Source organism: Triticum urartu, chromosome 6A, assembly GCF_056163025.1.
Source record: "Triticum urartu cultivar PI428250 chromosome 6A, HENAU_Tu73, whole genome shotgun sequence".
Classification (NCBI taxonomy): Eukaryota; Viridiplantae; Streptophyta; class Magnoliopsida; order Poales; family Poaceae; genus Triticum; species Triticum urartu.
The window spans coordinates 440,414,201-440,433,491 of NC_141878.1; the positions used below are offsets into that span (position 1 = coordinate 440,414,201).

General features: G+C 45.2%; 2 protein-coding genes across 2 annotated transcripts; one reads left to right on the forward strand and one right to left on the reverse strand.

Annotated features, from left to right (window-relative positions):
• The first annotated feature begins 9,799 nt into the window (after positions 1–9,799).
• On the forward strand, positions 9,800–11,023 carry LOC125512209 (homeobox-leucine zipper protein HOX24). The gene is made up of 2 exons (XM_048677294.2): positions 9,800–10,285; positions 10,394–11,023. The coding sequence occupies exons 1-2, from the start codon at positions 9,902–9,904 to the stop codon at positions 10,673–10,675; spliced, it is 666 nt and encodes a 221-aa protein (XP_048533251.1). The 5' UTR covers positions 9,800–9,901; the 3' UTR covers positions 10,676–11,023.
• A 2,099-nt stretch (positions 11,024–13,122) lies between these two features.
• LOC125513913 (esterase/lipase/thioesterase family protein) lies at positions 13,123–18,899 on the reverse strand. The gene is made up of 9 exons (XM_048679124.2): positions 18,433–18,899; positions 17,023–17,151; positions 15,926–16,057; positions 15,486–15,628; positions 15,298–15,395; positions 15,117–15,211; positions 14,000–14,053; positions 13,487–13,817; positions 13,123–13,364 (listed from the first exon to the last, which is right to left on the reverse strand). Exons 1-8 carry the CDS (start codon positions 18,847–18,849, stop codon positions 13,596–13,598), a joined length of 1,290 nt encoding a protein of 429 aa, XP_048535081.1. The 5' UTR covers positions 18,850–18,899; the 3' UTR covers positions 13,123–13,364; positions 13,487–13,595.
• Between the last annotated feature and the right edge of the window lie 392 nt (positions 18,900–19,291).

Below are 19,291 nucleotides of genomic sequence, written 5' to 3' on the forward strand. Positions count from 1 at the left end.
GTAAACGGAGAGGTATCTCTGGGCCCACTCGGTAGGACATCATCATAATGTGCACAATGTGATCAAGGAGTTGATCATGGGATGATGTGTTACGAAACGAGTAAAGAGACTTGCCGATAACCAGATTGAACAAGGTATCGGGATACCGACGATCGAATCTCGGGCAAGTATCGTACCACTAGACAAAGGGAATTGTATACGGGATTGATTAAGTCCTTGACATCGTGGTTCATCCGATGAGATCATCGTGGAACATGTGGGAGCCAACATGGGTATCCAGACCCCGCTGTTGGTTATTGACCGGAGAACGTCTCGGTCATGTCTGCATGTCTCCCGAACCCGTAGGGTCTACACACTTAACGTTCGATGACGCTAGGGTTGTAAAGGAAGTTTGTATGTGGTTACCGAATGTTGTTCGGAGTCCCGGATGAGATCCCGGACGTCACGAGGAGTTCCGGAATGGTCCGGAGGTAAAGATTTATATATGGGAAGTCCTGTTTTGGTCACCGGAAGAGTTTCGGGGTTTATCGGTAACGTACCGGGACCACCGGGAGGGTCCCGGGGGTCCACCAAGTGGGGCCACCAGATCCGGGGGGCCACATGGGCTGTAGGGAGTGTTCCTTGGCCTACATGGGCCAAGGGTACCAGCCCCACTAAGGCCCATGCGCCTAAGAGATGGAGAGGGGGCAAACCCTAATGGGATATGGGCCTTAGGGCCCATATTGGTGCGCCTCCCTCTCCCATCCCCTCTTGGCCGCCACCCTTGTTCCCCATCTAGGGCTGCCGCCCCCCTTAGGGGTGGTAACCCTAGAGGGGGCGCAGCCCCTCCCCTTCCCTATATATATTGAGGCATTGGGCTGCCCACAACACGCGATTCAATCTCTCGTTGGTGCAGCCCTGCATATCTCTCTCTCCCTCCTCTTCTGTGGTGCTTGGCGAAGCCCTGCAGGATTGCCACGCTCCTCCATCACCACCACACCGTTGTGCTGCTGCTGGATGGAGTCTTCCTCAACCTCTCCCTCTCTCCTTGCTGGATCAAGGCTTGGGAGACGTCACCGGGCTGTACGTGTGTTGAACGCGGAGGTGCCGTGCGTTCGGCACTTGGTCATCGGTGATTTGAATCACGACGAGTACGACTCCATCGACCCCGTTCACTTGAACGCTTCCGCTTAGCGATCTACAAGGGTATGTAGATGCACTCTTCTTCCCCTCGTTGCCGATCTCTCCATAGATAGATCTTGGTGACACGTAGGAAAATTTTGAATTTCTGCTACGTTCCCCAACAGTGGCATCATGAGCTAGGTCTATGCGTAGTTTCTATGCACGAGTAGAACACAAAGTAGTTGTGGGCGTTGATTTTGTTCAATATGCTTGCCGTTACTAGTCTTATCTTGATTCGGCGGCATCGTGGGATGAAGCGGCCCGGACCAACCTTACACGTACTCTTACGTGAGACATGTTCCACCGACTGACATGCACTAGTTGCATAAGGTGGCTAGCGGGTGTCTGTCTCTCCTACTTTAGTCGGATCGGATTCGATGAAAAGGGTCCTTATGAAGGGTAAATAGCAATTGGCATATCACGTTGTGGTCTTTGCGTAGGTAAGAAACGTTCTTGCTAGAAACCCATAGCAGCCACGTAAAACATGCAAACAACAATTAGAGGACGTCTAACTTGTTTTTGCAGGGTATGCTATGTGATGTGATATGGCCAAAGGATGTGATGAATGATATATGTGATGTATGAAATTGATCATGTTCTTGTAATAGGAATCACGACTTGCATGTCGATGAGTATGACCACCGGCAGGAGCCATAGGAGTTGTCTTTATTTATTTATGACCTGCGTGTCAACTTAAACGTCATGTAATTACTTTACTTTATTGCTAACCGTTAGCTGTAGTAGTAGAAGTAATAGATGACGTGAAAACTTCAAGAAGACACGATGATGGAGATCATGATGATGGAGATCATGGTGTCATGCCGGTGACAAGATGATCATGGAGCCCCAAGATGGAGATCAAAGGAGCTATATGATATTGGCCATATCATGTCACTATTATTTGATTGCATGTGATGTTTATCATGTTTATACATCTTATTTGCTTAGAACGACGGTAGTAAATAAGATGATCCCTCATTAAAATTTCAAGAAGTGTTCTCCCCTAACTGTGCACCATTGCTACAGTTCGTCGTTTCGAAGCACGCCGTGATGATCGGGTGTGATAGATCCTTACGTTCACATACAACGGGTGTAAGACAGTTTTACACATGCAAAACACTTAGGGTTAACTTGACGAGCCTAGCATGTACAGACATGGCCTCGGAACACAGAAGACCGAAAGGTCGAGCATGAGTCGTATAGAAGATACGATCAACATGAAGATGTTCACCGACGTTGACTAGTCCATCTCACGTGATGATCGGACATGGCCTAGTTGACTCGGATCATGTAATCACTTAGATGACTAGAGGGATGTCTATCTAAGTGGGAGTTCATAAGATGAACTTAATTATCCTGAACATAGTCAAAAGGATTTTGCAAATTATGTCGTAGCTCACGCTATAGTTCTACTGTTTAGATATGTTCCTAGAGAAAAATTAGTTGAAAGTTGATAGTAGCAATTATGCGGACTAGGTCCGTAAACTGAGGATTGTCCTCATTGCTTCATAGAAGGCTTATGTCCTTAATGCACCGCTCAGTGTGCTGAACCTCGAACGTGGTCTGTGGATGTTGCGAACATCTAACATACACGTTTTGATGACTACATGATAGTTCGGTAATGTTAAATGGTTTAGAGTTGAGGCACCAAAGACGTGTTTTGAAATGTCGTGAAACATATGAGATGTTTCGAGGGCTGAAATTGGGATTTCAGGCTCGTGCCCACGTCAAGAGGTATAAGACCTCCGACGATTTTCTTAGCCTACATACTAAGGGAGAAAATCTCAATTGTTGAGCTTGTGCTCAGATTGTCTGAGTACAACAATAATTTGAATCAAGTGCGAGTTGATCTTCCAGATAAGATAGTGATGTTTCTCCGAAGTCATTACCACCAAGCTGCTAGAGCTTCGTGATGAACTATAATATATCAGGGACATATATGATGATCCTTGAGATATTCGCGATGTTTGACACCGCGAAAGTAGAAATCAAGAAGGAGCATCAATTGTTGATGGTTGGTGAAACCACTAGTTTCAAGAAGGGCAAGGGAACAAAGGGATACTTCATGAAACGGCAATCAACTGCTGCTCTAGTGAAGAAACCCAAGGTTGAACCCAAGCCCGAGACTAAGTGCTTCTGTAATAAGGGGAACAGCCACTGGAGCAGAATTACCCTAGATACTTGGTAGATGAGAAGGCTGGCAAGGTCGATAGAAGTATATTGGATATACATTGTGTTAATGTGTACTTTACTAGTACTCCTAGTAGCACCAGGGTATTAGATACCGGTTCGGTTGCTAAGTGTTAGTAACTCGAAATAAAAGCTACGGAATAAACGGAGACTAGCTAAAGGTGAGCTGATGATATGTGTTGGAAGTGTTTCCAATGTTGATATAATCAAATATCGTACGCTCCTTCTACCATCGAGATTGGTGTTTGTGTTGAGCATAGATATGATTGGATTATGTCTATCGCAATACGGTTATTCATTTAAGGAGAATAATGGTTACTCTGTTTATTTGAATAATACCTTCAATGGTCTTACACCTAAAATGAATGGTTTATTGAATCTCGATCGTAGTGATACACATGTTCATGCCAAAAGATAGTAATGATAGTACCACCTACTTGTGGCACAGCCACGTAAGTCATATCGGTATAAAACGCATGAAGAAGCTCCATGTTGATGGATCTTTGGACTCACTCATTTTTTGAAAAGTTTGAGACATGCGAACCATGTCTATTGGTGTGTATGCATGAAGAAACTCCATGCAAATGGACCGTTTGGACTCACTTGATTTTGAATCACTTGAGGCATGCAAATCATACCACATGGGCAAGATGACTGAAAGCCTCGGTTTCAGTAAAATGGAACTAGAAAGCAAATTGTTGGAAGTAATACATTTTGATGCGTGCAGTCCAATGAGTGCTGAGGCATGTAGTGGATATCGTTATGTTCTTTCTTCACAGATGATTTGAGTAGATGTTGAGTACATTTACTTGATGAATCACGAGTCTGAATTATTGAAAGGTTCAAGTAATTTCAGTGGGAAGTTGAAAGATCGTCGTGACAAGAGGATAAAATATCTATGATATGATCATAGAGATGAATATCTGAATTACGAGTTTGGCACAAAATTAAGACATTGTGGAAATTGTTTCACAACTAATACAGCCTGGAACACCATAGTGTGATGGTGTGTCCGAACATCATAAACTGCACCCTATTGGATATGATGCATACCATGATGTTACTTATCGAATTACCACGATAGTTTATGGGTTAGGCATTAGAGACAACCACATTCACTTTAAATAGGGCACCACGTAATTCCGATGATATGACACCGTATGAACTATGGTTTAGAGAAACCTAAGCTGTCATTTCTTAAAAGTTTGGGGCTGCGACGCTTATGTGAAAAAGTTTCAGGCTGATAAGCTCGAACCCAAAGCGGATAAATGCATCTTCATAGGACACCCAAAAACAGTTGGGTATACCTCCTGTCTCAGATCCGAAAGCAATAAGGGATTGTTTCTAGAATCGGGTCCTTTCTCGAGGAAAAGTTTCTCTTGAAAGAATTGAGTGGAAGGATGGTGGAGACTTGATAAGGTTATTGAACCATCTCTTCAACTAGTGTGTGGCAGGGCACAGGAAGTTGTTCCTGTGGCACCTACACCAATTGAAGTGGAAGCTTATGATAGTGATCATGAAACTTCAGATCAAGTCACTACCAAACCTCGTAGGATGACAAGGATGCGTACTACTTCAGAGTGGTACGTAATCATGTCTTGGAAGTCATGTTGCTAGACAACAATGAACCTACAAGCTATGGAGAAGCGATGGTGGGCCCAGATTCCGATAAATGGCTCGAGGCCATAAAATCCGAGAGAGGATCCATGTATGAAAACAAAGTGTAGACTTTGGAAGAACTACTTGATGGTCGTAAGGCTGTTGAGTGTAGATGGATTTTAAAAGGAAGACGGACAATGATGGTAAATGTCACCATTGAGAAAGCTCGACTTGTCGTTAAGATGTTTTCTGACAAGTTCAAGGAGTTGACTATGATGAGACTTTCTCACTCGTAGCGATGCTAAGAGTCTGTTGGAATTATATTAGCGATTACTGCATTATTTATGAAATCTTGCAGATAGGATGTCAAAACATAGTTTCCTCGACTATTTTCTGAGGAAAGGTTGTATGTGATACAACCGGAAGGTTTTGTCAATCCTGAAAGATGCTAATAAGTATGCAAAGCTCCAGCAATCCTTCTGAGGACTGGAGTAAGCATCTCGGAGTTGGAATGTATGCTTTGATGAGATGATCAAAGATTTTGGGTGTATACAAAGTTTATGAGAAACTGGTATTTCCAAAGAAGTGAGTGGGAGCACTATAGAATTTCTGATAAGTATATGTTGACATATTGTTGATCAGAAATGACGTAGAATTTCTGGAAAGCATATAGGGTTATTTGGAAAGTGTTTTCAATGGAAAGCCTGGATTAAGCTACTTGAACATTGAGCATCAAGATCTATAAGGATAGATCAAAACGCTTAAAAGTACTTTCAAATGAGCACATACCTTGACATGATCTTGAAGGTGTTCAAGATGGATCAGTCAAAGAAGGAGTTCTTGCCTGAGTTGTAAGGTATGAAGTTAAGACTTAAAGCTCGACCACGGCAGAATAGAGAGAAAGGACGAAGGTCGTCCCCTATGCTTAAGACATAGGCTCTACAGTATGCTTTGCTGTGTACCGCACCTGAAGTGTGCCTTGCCATGAGTCAGTCAAGGGGTACCAGAGTGATCCAAGAATGGATCACGGGACAGCGGTCAAAGTTATCCTTAGTAACTAGTGGACTAAGGAATTTTCTCGATTATGGAGGTGGTAAAAGAGTTCGTCGTAAAGAGTTACGTCGATGCAAGCTTAACACCTATCCGGATAGCTCTGAGTAGAGATACCGGATACATATAATGGAGCAACAATTTAGAATAGCTCCAAGTAGAACAGTTATTTGGATTAGCTCCAAGTAGAACGTGGTAGCTACATCTAGGAGATGACATAGAGATTTGTAAAGCACACACGGATCTGAAAGGTTCAGACCCGTTGACTAAAACCTCTCTCACAAGCAACATGATCAAACCTAGAACTCATTGAGTGTTAATCACATAGTGATGTGAACTAGACTACTGACTCTAGTAAACTCTTGGGTATTAGTCACATGGCGATGTGACTTGTGAGTGTTAATTACATAGCGATGTGAACTAGATTATTGACTCTAGTGCAAGTGGGAGACTGTTGGAAATATGCCCTAGAGGCAATAATAAATTAGTTATTATTATATTTCCTTGTTCATGATAATCGTTTATTATCCATGCTATAATTGTATTGATAGGAAACTCAGATACATGTGTGGATACATAGACAACACCATGTCCCTAGTAAGCCTCTAGTTGACTAGCTCGTTGATCAATAGATGGTTACGGTTTCCTAACCATGGACATTGGATGTCGTTGATAACGGGATCACATCATTAGGAGAATGATGTGATGGACAAGACCCAATCCTAAGTATAGCACTAGATCGTGTAGTTCGTATGCTATAGCTTTTCTAATGTCAAGTATCATTTCCTTAGACCATGAGATTGTGCAACTCCCGGATACCGTAGGAGTGCTTTGGGTGTACCAAACGTCACAACGTAACTGGGTGACTATAAAGGTGCATTACAGGTATCTCCGAAAGTGTCTGTTGGGTTGGCACGAATCGAGACTGGGATTTGTCACTCCGTGTAAACGGAGAGGTATCTCTGGGCCCACTCGGTAGGACATCATCATAATGTGCACAATGTGATCAAGGAGTTGATCACGGGATGATGTGTTACGAAACGAGTAAAGAGACTTGCCGATAACGAGATTGAACAAGGTATCGGGATACCGACGATTGAATCTCGGGCAAGTATCGTACCGCTAGACAAAGGGAATTGTATACGGGATTGATTAAGTCCTTGACATCGTGGTTCATCCGATGAGATCATCGTGAAACATGTGGGAGCCAACATGGGTATCCAGATCCCGCTGTTGGTTATTGACCGGAGAACGTCTCGGTCATGTCTGCATGTCTCCCGAACCCGTAGGGTCTAAATGTTGTAAAGGAGAACGTCTACACACTTAAGGTTCGATGACGCTAGGGTTGTAAAGGAAGTTTGTATGTGGTTACTGAATGTTGTTCGGAGTCCCGGATGAGATCCCGGACATCACGAGGAGTTCCGGAATGGTCCGGAGGTAAAGATTTATATATGGGAAGTCCTGTTTTGGTCACCGGAAGAGTTTCGGGGTTTATCGGTAACGTACCGGGACCACCGGGAGGGTCCCGGGGGTCCACCAAGTGGGGCCACATGGGCTGTAGGGAGTGTTCCTTGGCCTACATGGGCCAAGGGCACCAGCCCCACTAAGGCCCATGCGCCTAAGAGATGGAGAGGGGGCAAACCCTAATGGGATATGGGCCTTAGGGCCCATATTGGTGCGCCTCCCTCTCCCATCCCCTCTTGGCCGCCACCCTTGTTCCCCATCTAGGGCTGCCGCCCCCCTTAGGGGTGGGAACCCTAGAGGGGGCGCAGCCCCTCCCCTTCCCTATATATATTGAGGCATTGGGCTGCCCACAACACGCGATTCAATCTCTCGTTGGTGCAGCCCTGCATATCTCTCTCTCCCTCCTCTTCTGTGGTGCTTGGCGAAGCCCTGCAGGATTGCCACGCTCCTCCATCACCACCACGCCGTTGTGCTGCTGCTGGATGGAGTCTTCCTCAACCTCTCCCTCTCTCCTTGCTGGATCAAGGCTTGGGAGACGTCACCGGGCTGTACGTGTGTTGAACGCGGAGGTGCCGTGCGTTCGGCACTTGGTCATCGGTGATTTGAATCATGACGAGTACGACTCCATCAACCCCGTTCACTTGAACGCTTCCGCTTAGCGATCTACAAGGGTATGTAGATGCACTCTTCTTCCCCTCGTTGCTGGTCTCTTCATAGATAGATCTTGGTGACACGTAGGAAAATTTTGAATTTCTGCTACGTTCCCCAACACCAGCTGCTCCAGGAGTTGCTTTGTGATGTTCACAAGGCCACGCTCGTCTACTGCGACAACGTCTCCGCCTTGTACCTCTCCGCCAACCTAGTCCATCATCGACGAACGAAGCATATTGAGCTCGACATACACTTTGTTCGTGAGCAGGTGACTCTTGGGCGCATCCGGGTTCTCCGCGTCGCGACGGCGCAACAGTTTGCCGATGTCATGACCAAAGAACTGTCTGCTTCTGTTTTCGAGGAGTTCAGGTCCAGTCTTTGCGTCTCTGGCGACGCTTCGACTGCGTGGGGGTGTTGAATATATGGTTTGTGCATGTATATTGTATAGCCCGATCCACCTCCTAGTCTTTGTATAGTTGAGATTGTGGTCCACCTTGTACTCCATATATACGTGCGCTATGCACCGATCAATACATCGTGAAGCATTGCCAAAACATTCGTTTCCAACAGACTCGTTCGCCAGCTTGCTCTTTGCACTCTATATAAGCGGATTAATAGTCCAACTGTCCAACTGATGGACTAGTGTTAAGCAACCCTATATACAGATAAAACTGGATAACGCCACAAACCCAAGACCTCGTTGCCTCATTGGCAGGAGCGAATCACAAACAGGTTAGGCCTTTTCCAATGCTCCAAGGTGTACAGGTGCTAAGGATGCCACATAGGCAAAATAATGATGTGGCAAAGCAATTAAAGAGGAGAGAGAGCATTATGGTGACCCCAAGAAGAAACCGTGCTAAGCACGTGAACCTATGTAAAGTGACTATCAATCAATACATGAAGGAGATTAATTATTAAACAATTCTATGAGGGAAGCTTAGCTACAAAAACTAAGCACCTATGTATTGGGTGGACTAGTTCTAAGATTTTTAATGCACTTAGCACCTCATCTAAGCACCCATGCATTGGAAGAGGTCTTACAAACAACACACGATTTTTTGTCTAGCACAAAGCACATGTATCTTGGTCGACGCGGAGCAGCTGGAGGGACACGTGACGCAACGCCAATCGAACTGGAGATAAGCTCTTTTAGTCTAGCTTTAACGACGATCCAAAGACGAAGAGAAGATGTCCATGGAATTCTCCTCTCCTCTCCTCTCTTCTGCCGAGCCGTCATCTCGTCGCCGGCCTCCACAGCGACACCCTACCCAGACCTAGGGCGCCCAGCCAGCGAGAAAACGGGGAGCCCCCCAGGCAACGTGACAAGCCACCTCGGCATCTCTTTCGGGAGAAGCCGTGCCGATCGACATGGACGCTGTCGACCTAGCTACAGCGATTGGCCTCCCCACGGAACCGTGGCATCGTCGAACAAAGTGTGCAGAACGAGAGAGAGGATCTCGCACTACAGCCATGCCCGCGCACCACGTGTCCGGCCCGCGCCAGGCCCAAGTCGATCTCGAGACGGATAACCATTCCGTGCATATGCCCGCGGGCCACCGGCCCGGTGCGCGACACCTGTACGGCGCGATACAGCGACGGCGGGCCCGCGGGTTTCGATCGGCGCCACGTGTGCGCGTGCGTCGCGCCGCTCCGTTCTGGACCCGTATAAAAACGGACCGGCGCGCCACGTTCCAAACGCCACAGATGCACGCCTGGTGCACGCGCTACCAAAGCTTGGTTCAGTGGAGTTCTCGCTCTGACGATTCGATACCGCGACGGCTCCGAAATGGAGAGCGATTGCCAGTTCCTGCTGGCGCCGCCGCCGCCCATGTACGCCGCGGCGGGGGACGACGGCCACTTCCTTCAGCAGCAGCAGCTGAGCAGCGGCGGCGGCGGCGAGAGGAAGCGGCGGTTCACGGAGGAGCAGGTGCGGTCGCTGGAGAGCACGTTCCACACGCGGCGCGCCAAGCTGGAGCCCCGGGAGAAGGCGGAGCTGGCGCGTGAGCTGGGGCTGCAGCCGCGCCAGGTGGCCATCTGGTTCCAGAACAAGCGCGCCCGGTGGCGCTCCAAGCAGCTGGAGCAGGACTTCGCGGAGCTGCGCGGCCATTACGACGCCCTCCGCGCCCGCGTCGAGTCGCTCAAGCAGGAAAAGCTCACTCTCGCCGCGCAGGTAACCAGCACACGCATGCCATATCCTCCATCCTCCATGGTCGGTCGTCGATCATTACAGATACGCGAGTCGCATGCATGCTAATGGCGTCGTCTGCTCGATGTGCAGCTGGAAGAGCTGAAGAAGAAGCTGAACGAGCGGCAGGACCAGAGCGCAAGCTGCGACGCCGCCGCCGAGGTGGACGACAAGAGCAACAACGTTAGCAGCTGCATCGTGGCGAAGGATGAGAGCGCGGCGCCGACGGCAGACGTCTCGGACGGCTCAACTCCGGGCTGGTACGAGTATGACAACCACCTGGCGTATGGGGTTGACCTGCAGGAGCCGTTCTGCGCCACTCCGGAGCTGTGGGAGACGTCATGGCCGCTGGTGGAGTGGAACGCAGTGGCATGAACCAACGCTGCATATGCATACATCTGTGTACGTCGATGTCGTTGCTGGCTGGTCTAGCTGGTTGATCCGGACTATGTAGATCAGGTCGATCGGGCCGTCAGGTAGAATCGTAGAACAGATAGGTAGGGATCCCACGTGCAAGCAGCCATGAAATCTACATGCGAGAAATCTTCCCGCCGGCCGGCCGGCCGGCGATCTGCTCCGTCGACTCTGGGATTCATGTCCGTGAAAAATGGCTTAAGAATCACGCGCAGCGTGTCTGGCGACTGTAACTCGTGTGGTTCCTGTCGCGCCGTCGCCGACGAAAAAAATACACCCACTGTTACCCATAGAGAACGTCTTTCACCAGTTGCTGTGTTCTCGCGCGCGTGCTATTACTGTGGCCTGTAGGCGATGGATCGATCCAGAAGGCGCGTGCGCCGGAGACGACGAGAGGAGAGGAGCGTCGCTGTCGCGGCAGCACAGGGGGGATGATTCGTATCGTCTGTTGCTGCTTTGGACTCCACCCGGCGTGTCGACCGTTGGTTCGTCCGGCACTGTCGCGCGCGGGGGCCAAAGACGAGAAAGAAGCAGCGGGAAAACAACGCGAGAGGCGCGGCTGTCGCCGGGGGAGAGGACGGTTCGGCGAGAAAAAGAAGTTGTGGATGCGTGGCCCGGCGGCCGAATGGGTAGTGGAAACGACTCACTCACCTAGAAAGCGACCGCCCGCCACATCAAGTGAGGAGCGCGCAGATGTTCTAATTATTTTTTCTTACTAAAAAAAGATTGGTTATTTCTTTACTCCTGGGTGTAACCACACACCTCGTGGACAGTAAATTTGAAAAAAAATGGAATTTTGTGACATCAATATACTCAAACGTTTTAAGCGATTTGAGGAGGTTTACACACAAAAGAATTCACTGCTCACAGTTTTCATCATCATTTTGTTTCTCTTGTGTATAATCACCTAGAAACATTTGGGCCTATTGTTGACAAAAAAAGTTTGGAATTTTTTCGAATTTACCTTTTTTGTGTTGTTTTTAGTTTGCAGTTCACCCACGATGTTAGTACACCCGTGTGTAGTGACACCTTTGCCCTCTACAAATACAGGAGCACCCATTTCGCTTAGTCTGACAGTGCTTTCTTCTAAGAGGAAGCAACGACTGCAAGGAGAAGAAACTTGGCGCTTCTTTGATTCAAGGAATTTTATACTATCTTGATTCGTAGGATTGGATCTTATAAAAAATTTACAAAGAGACCATTTGTGTTATATTGACAGGAAATTTAGCATCCACTTTAATCACTTAGTCTGTTCATGACAAGGTTGATGCGATTCTCTTTGAGATAGAGATTCACGGCTTGCTCAAACGTTTGGAGAAGCAACGATTGCAAGGAATTGGTTCGTAGGATTGGATCTTATAGGAAATTTACCAAGAGACCATCTGTGTTATATTTGACAGGAAATTTAGCATCCACTTTAATCACTAGTCTATGTGTGACAAGGTTGATGCGATTCTCTTTGCGATAGAGATTCACAGCTTGTTCAAACGTTTGGAGGCGGTTAGCCCTGGATCTGGCAAGACAATCATGGAGAAGGCTCTCAAAACAAAAGTAAGAAGAGTGACGCCACAAAAAAGACGTTTGCAGTTGCTTGATGAATGGTCATCAGTTTTTTAGGTTGTGCTTGGTACTCTCGTTGGGAATTTCTTTGCGAACTAGGAGTGTGAGGGTTGGTGGTCGGTGCGTGTTGGGCATGGTTGTTGGGTTGATTGTGCGCTTATGGGGTTGCATCCTCTTTGAGTAGTACACATGTGATTGGTTTGTATTGGTTTTCATCCGGTTTTCATTGATTAACTAGCAATTCTCTTTTTAGTTAATTGATGAGACAAATCTTTTGTCTTCGTTTCAAAAAAAACTTTAATATCTTTTTACAGTTCATTTGTTTTTTCTGTGGTACCGAACAATCTGTGGTTCAGATTAATTTGGTTTGCTAATTAGGATTCAAATAAACACACCACTCCAATCATGTACTTTTTCGTATTCCTGCGTTTTGAAATTCATGCAAATCAAAGAAGCCCTCAATGTTGATATGACAACGAGCCGGGCGCTTGATTCTAAATTATCATGGCATGGTAGACTGGTCAGTAGAAATTTTGTTAGTTATCAGTTGTCAGTGTCATGCAACTCCTGTTCAACCAAAACATGACGACACGTCAAACCTACTGACTGTGATGTTATGACCATGGAAGTGGAAGGCCATGCCTATTGATTGTGATGCTATTAGGATAGAGAGAGGGGGCAACTCTTGTTTACCATTTGATAATCTGCTAGGTCAGCTAAAGTCCCTTTACAAATTGAGATGACTGAAGCTGTCGCTGAAAACCACGACTCCAAATTCGGTGCTCTGGTTTTGGCACATTCTAGTATTCTGCAGTTAAAAGTGTTCAGCCCTTTGTGTGGGCGTGATGGATTGGATGAAGCGACTGCCTGTACATTTCCATGGGATCAAGTGTGAGAACACATACAAGAGGGGGTGATGCCGTGATGGGTACATGCATGGATGAATGCGGTTGAAATACTCTATACAATGGTACAGTTTGATACAGCAAGCCTTCCAAATGGCAAATAATTACTTCATGTCGAAATGTCAGTAAAATGGGGAGCCAGCGATGGATTACCGACGCCAATAAATTTTTAAGATGTTCAGAACCTGTGCCAAGTAAAGTATGCAGAGGTAAGAAAATTAGAAAATACTGTATTTGCCAACGGATAAAAAATGTATGCCAGGTAAAAAATGAAACTGAACAATGAGGAACCGAGCAGAAGGTATACCTTTGTGTTGGTGGAGCAAGTGTAGCACATTTCAGCTGCAGAACAGCAACTGAAGCCTAACTATACGTATAAAACGTCCGCATCGAATGGAAACGCAATGTTACTATCTCTACACATGTTCCGACAAGTGTGGTACTGATGTCTTTGGAACACCCTGCGGCTCATTGGCCACGCTATTCTTGCTGGTTGAGCCCGTTTCATTGTGAACATGTTCTAGAAACTCCATGACAATAGGGTCAGTCCAAGGACATCCAAATGGAGCTTCGTCGCCTGCTACCCATCCAAGATGACCACCCTCTGGTGTTACTATCAGTAGGCAATTTGGATTTGCCTGAAACGATAAAAGAACAAGACTAGTAAGACGTTTAGGATAATAGAGAAGCACCAAACCAAATCAGCAGTAGATTTACGAATAAGAGTGGATATGTTGTTCCCATGTTGCCATTTATCCTTGTGTGGTTATGCAAGATACCAGCAGGTGAATAACAGGTGTGTGCTCAAACAAGAAAATACCTTGATATCTTCTCTGGGAATTCCCCTGGATGGTGCAATTGGATCGTTATCCGCCTGCACACAATTAAGCTAGCATTAGAATTATAATAGAAAGAGCAAACCATAGATCGTTATTTTCTTGCTGACTTAATATGAATAGGCAGTGGCACTTCAAAACAAGCTATTGAAATCAGCATGTTTATGGAAGTACAAAATAGATATCCTTTTGGGACACCGTTTTGTTTTTCTCATGCAGAAACTCGGGTAAACATGAGCCCCTCATTATAAACCACTGCCTCTAGTTTCGTCTTAATAGAGTTCTAAGCATCAGTTAGTTGGCTGGTGGTCTCTGCACTTGCACAGCCCACCCAGGTTCAACCGTTTGAGGCCTGGCCTTCCCCTATGGTGCTCGGTTGTTTCTTCTAAATAAAAAAGGCACAGCTACTGGTGCCTGCTGATGAATTCTTTTTCATCTTGATGAATTGTAAACGCTCCTGCAGATTACTCAGAAGAAAAGGGAGTGCACAGCAGATGGTAGTAATTCAAATTTACTGTGCAGTTCATGAATCTCAGCCTGGCCTCCCCCTGTGATGCTCAGTTGTTTCTTCTAAAGTAAAAATGCCACAGGCGCTAGTGCCTGTTGATTGAGTTTTTTTTCGTCTTAATGAATCAGCAGCACTCCTGCCAGTTACTCGGGAAAAAAATAGGTACAAAACAGATGGTAGCAATTAGTAAAAATTACTGCGCAGTCCATGAAGGTGAATTGAGTCTCCTGTTTTCCTTGTTTGCTTATTGCATGACTAATATGCATTTACAAGTATCGACTTGAAGCAACATATGCAATTTGAGCCATCTAGAATTATCGTTGCAACTCCCCACACAACTGAAGTATGAACTCTGATCAATTTAAGCTTCCATTTCAAGACATTGGCAAGCATTCAAATGTCTCCAGCTTTTATTTCGGTTTTAAGATCCGACATGAATTATCGTGCATTGTAATATTCCTATTTCACCATTTTAAAATCTTCAAGTAAATCATAGTTTTAAGTATGACATAATGGCATAATCTTAAACTAAGTAATCAGATAGCTGTTGTTTTCAAATCCGCTAACGCAGCATAAAGAACTGGTAGCTTCACCTGTATGCACAGTAAGGGTATGGAAACATTCTTGATAGAATCTGAGCTGCTTGAGTTGCTGTAGTAATCATCTACTGACCTGAAACCAAATGAAACTGCACACAATTGAAGTATCTTTAAGTGTGGGGTCAAATAGAAATAGGTAAAAAAAAAATCAATTCAGCTTGAGTTCAATGCAAACCTCGGGTTAGGCCTTGATCAAAATCTCTAACAGTTTTTGCATTGGCTGCCTTTGGTATGTCATATTCACCATCCAATCCTTCAAAAAGAAGTGCATGCCTAAAATTTGATGAAGTTCCTAAAAATCAGCTGTTAGAAAAGGAGCGTGAATATTACTTAGATTGCAGGAAAGGTGAACAAAAGGTTTACTTCTTAAATATAACCCTCAGAGAGTTAGCAAGTGCTCTATCATAGATGTTGTTGAACCCTTTATGGAAATCTTCATCAGCTATTACCAAATTAAATGGATTGCACATGGACACTGCTCCAGAAAGAGAGCATTTATCAGTCTCCTGAAAAAGAGAATTATTGAGTTATGTTATGGACAGTCAAAGGAAACAGACCTCTGAAAGCAATTTTATATAGGAATAAAAAGGAGCCAGTACAATGCTAAGCACTTTGATTAACATTGATGGCCACAAAGAAAAGTGGCACACATTGTCATAGGTGGATTAATTAAGCATCATTTGCTACTTAAGGACTTTTAAGTAAAGCATATAACTTTAATGAATATGACAATGTGGGAGGTAAAAAATGGTCTGACATTGTGTAAAACTGTAAAATTCTTAATAACTGAATACAGAGCTCACCTCGCCAAGGTAGCGCACAAGAATATTTGCTCCAAGAGACCAGCCAGCAGCATAGATATTAGATTGAGGATAACGGGATAAAACATGATCGACTACTTGACGGAGATCTCCAGTAAATGAAGCAGAATAGAACTGTGCACAACAGAAGATAAGAGTCAATAGATTTAGAAAGTAAGATGTTCTTGTATAGTTTCTGCTAATTTGTTTTTGGAGCAGCTATCTTCTTCAATCTTTATATTTCTCTGCTTGGTTATGTTATGGACACTGTTGCTTCCTAGGTCTCCTCCACAAGATTCATACACTGATCACTGGATACCAAGACCAATGCTGATGATCAGAAAAAATGGTGTCCACACTAAACGGACAGTATTTCAATATGCCTGCACTAAAGATTAGGTCAGCTATCCTAAGAAATGCTAATAAGTTTAAGGATACAAGATATACTATTCCTAAGGGTAAAAAGATAAGAGGAAAAACATATGCATGCAAACCTAATAGCCTATTTTCCTTAAGCCATTGTCTGAGTACCAAGTATAGCCTCGAGAACTGGACATTATTTGTCATGAGATTCATGCCAATCAGCAGGTTTGTGGGCCATATAGTACCGCAATGGCCCATATCACACTGCTAAGAAAAGCTCAAACTACCTAGCAAGTACTGAAGTGCGAGCTGCATTATCACACTGGATGCAAATTAACATAAGATTTCTTTCCATATGACTTGCCACTAGCTCTATTTCTGGTCTTTGTTGCAGGAAAGAAAGTGGAGAAAACAAAGGCGCACTACAGGCAGTGAGAGAATGGCAGCTACCAGCAAAAGGAATAGTAGGACCGGTGTGTTGTTTTCTTTTGAGCGGCACATTTACATGTTTTTTCTGCTTCCTTGGCTTATGTGGATTGTCTGGATGATAGTCGAGAGGCTTGCTATATTGTGCTGGGTGTGCCATGTACTTGTTGGAGTGTATATGTGGATTGCCTAGCCCTTTCCATCAGTTCAAACTTTTGGTTGCGTTGGCTACTGCTGAAGCTTAACAGTACTATACGGAGATAACAAGCTATAACTAACTTTGCTGCATATCAGGAATGCGATTCAAGTACCTTCGCTGTGGTCACAGGACTATTTGCACATCCACGGCTATTGAATACCACAACACGCCATCCTTTGCTTCTAGCTCTCAAAAGCATATGTCGTACATATGTATCCTGACTCCCCCCTGTCAGACCAGGCTGCCAATAACAAACCTCCAGCATCAAGCATTAGCCATAAGCTAGTTAAAAACTGTACGTGCATGAAAATACAAGTTTCACCCGCCTTTAAAAAAATGAAAATACAAGTAGAACAGTACACATAGTACTGCAGATAGCTAGATAAGATGTACAGAAAGACAATATGTTAATGTCAATAGTCATGTATGCTGGAAGCAAAATTGACTTTGATATGACAGATGCAAAACATGAATTTAGCACGAGAAGGTGTTCGTTATGTGTTATGTTCAAAACTGTATTAAAACTGCCTATACTTTGTTGGCAGCATTTAGTTTTCTTTTTAACCGATTAGTAGCAAAATGCTTGGCTCTTTAGATCTTTTGCTGAGCAGTCAGTTGAGTGCTTAATAAAAATGCAAACTTATAATGTCCACGGCATCCTTTTGCTTTTCTTCAATTGAACGTTATGCAGGAATATTTTTCCTTATTTAATTTGCACAACACTAGAATAGTTAGTGATGTTATACTAAAAATTAGTAAATTACATCGGTCTAATATGATCATGATGAATGACGTCATCTTTGTAAGTATATATGCCCACTGCTAATGTTTAGCCATGGTGCTACTTGGAATATCATGTGCAGTTGGAATCAAACTATATTTCAGTCTCCATGTGCTCCCGTAGATACCCCTATATTTCACCTAAGATCTCTTCACCTGACAACATGAATCTATTTACAAACTGAACTTCCAGATGTACAATCTCAGGAATGCACTGCTCAACGGCACAATTAAATCCTCCTACACGGAGATGAGAAATCATCTCAGAACTAATCAAAACTGGCATCACATCCTCTCATTTCAATGTTTTAAATAGCGGGCTATGCCAAATAGCGGCGGACCTCAAAATCAGCTATAGCGAGCTATAGCAGGCTATTTGTACATGAGACCATTTAGCGGCACCCTGTTGAAAAGGCTATAGAAGCTATAGCCAGCTATTTAAAACTATGATTTCAACACAGCCAAATTACACACGGTTCTCTACCACAAGGCGAAAGTAAAATTTAACAAATATCGCGGCATAATCTTAGCTACTCTTATTCACTCAAATACATCTACAGCACCACACATAACTCTAAACAGATTTCTACAACTGATCTGAAAACGAACCAAATCCAGCCTCACTGGCATTTATTTATTTATTTATTTTGAGAAACCTCACTGGCCTCCATGACGCTAACAAAATGTCACACTTCCGTTGTGTCCTCTTTGCAACACTAGGAGAAGGAAAGCGACGCCATACCAGAAGGATTAGCACAGGTGCGTCTCCCGGCAACGCGCGGTCGTCGCCGGAGACCCAGTCGAGGGCGACGGCTCCGTCGTCAGGGGTGCGTAGGCACTCGCGCCGGAATGCCACGGTGGGGAGCGAGCGCGTGAAGGCCGCGAAGATGGTCTCGACGTGGCGGTTGGACGCGAAGACGGGGAAGGCGCGGTACGGGCGGCGGAGGCTGTCGAAGCCGGCGAGGAGGCCGCGCCGCGCGCCGGCGATCTCGAGGCTCGAGTGCGGGAGGAGAGGCTGCTCCCCGTCACCGTCGCAGCTTCGAGAGGAGATGACGGAGGAGGAGAGCGACATGGTGGTTGGTAGGAGTAGGTAGCGGAGGCGAGGGGCGAAGCGGCGGGCGGTGCCGGCGAATGGGGATGGCGTTTGTAGCGCGGCCATCAGATTCGCGCCTGCAGTGTGCACTCGGGTTTAGAATACACTTCTCGCTTCTCTGGACAGCTAGGAACCCCGGAGCCAGTAGGAATTGTGGCTGGGTCGTTGACACGTGGGGACAAGGAGGATCAAGGAATTAGGAGACTTTTTTCTGGATCAATATATAGTCATGGAAGTAGAAAGAACACCAAGAATAACATCGAAGATCACCCAGCAATTACTACTCCCTCCATTCCTAAATATTTGTTTTTCTAGGCATTTTAAATGGACACAACATACGGATGTATGTAGACATATTTTAAAATGTAGATTCACTCATTTTCCTTCATATATAGTCACAAATATTTGAGAACGGAGGGAACAATAGAGCGAGCCGAAGGCGCGCTACCCCGCTGTCATCATCATCTCTTAATGGAGCTCGACAAACCTTATCGTAGTAGAAATTTGG

Coding starts and splice junctions, on each gene's coding strand:
- LOC125513913 (XM_048679124.2), bottom strand. CDS start 18,849: ATGGCCGCGCTACAAACGCCATCCCCATTCGCCGGCACCGCCCGCCGC. Junction 16,058..17,022: donor GTCCTGTGACCACAGCGAAG/GTACTTGAATCG, acceptor TGTTGTGCACAG/TTCTATTCTGCTTCATTTAC. Junction 13,818..13,999: donor TTCCCAGAGAAGATATCAAG/GTATTTTCTTGT, acceptor TTATCGTTTCAG/GCAAATCCAAATTGCCTACT.
- LOC125512209 (XM_048677294.2), top strand. CDS start 9,902: ATGGAGAGCGATTGCCAGTTCCTGCTGGCGCCGCCGCCGCCCATGTAC. Junction 10,286..10,393: donor AGCTCACTCTCGCCGCGCAG/GTAACCAGCACA, acceptor CTCGATGTGCAG/CTGGAAGAGCTGAAGAAGAA.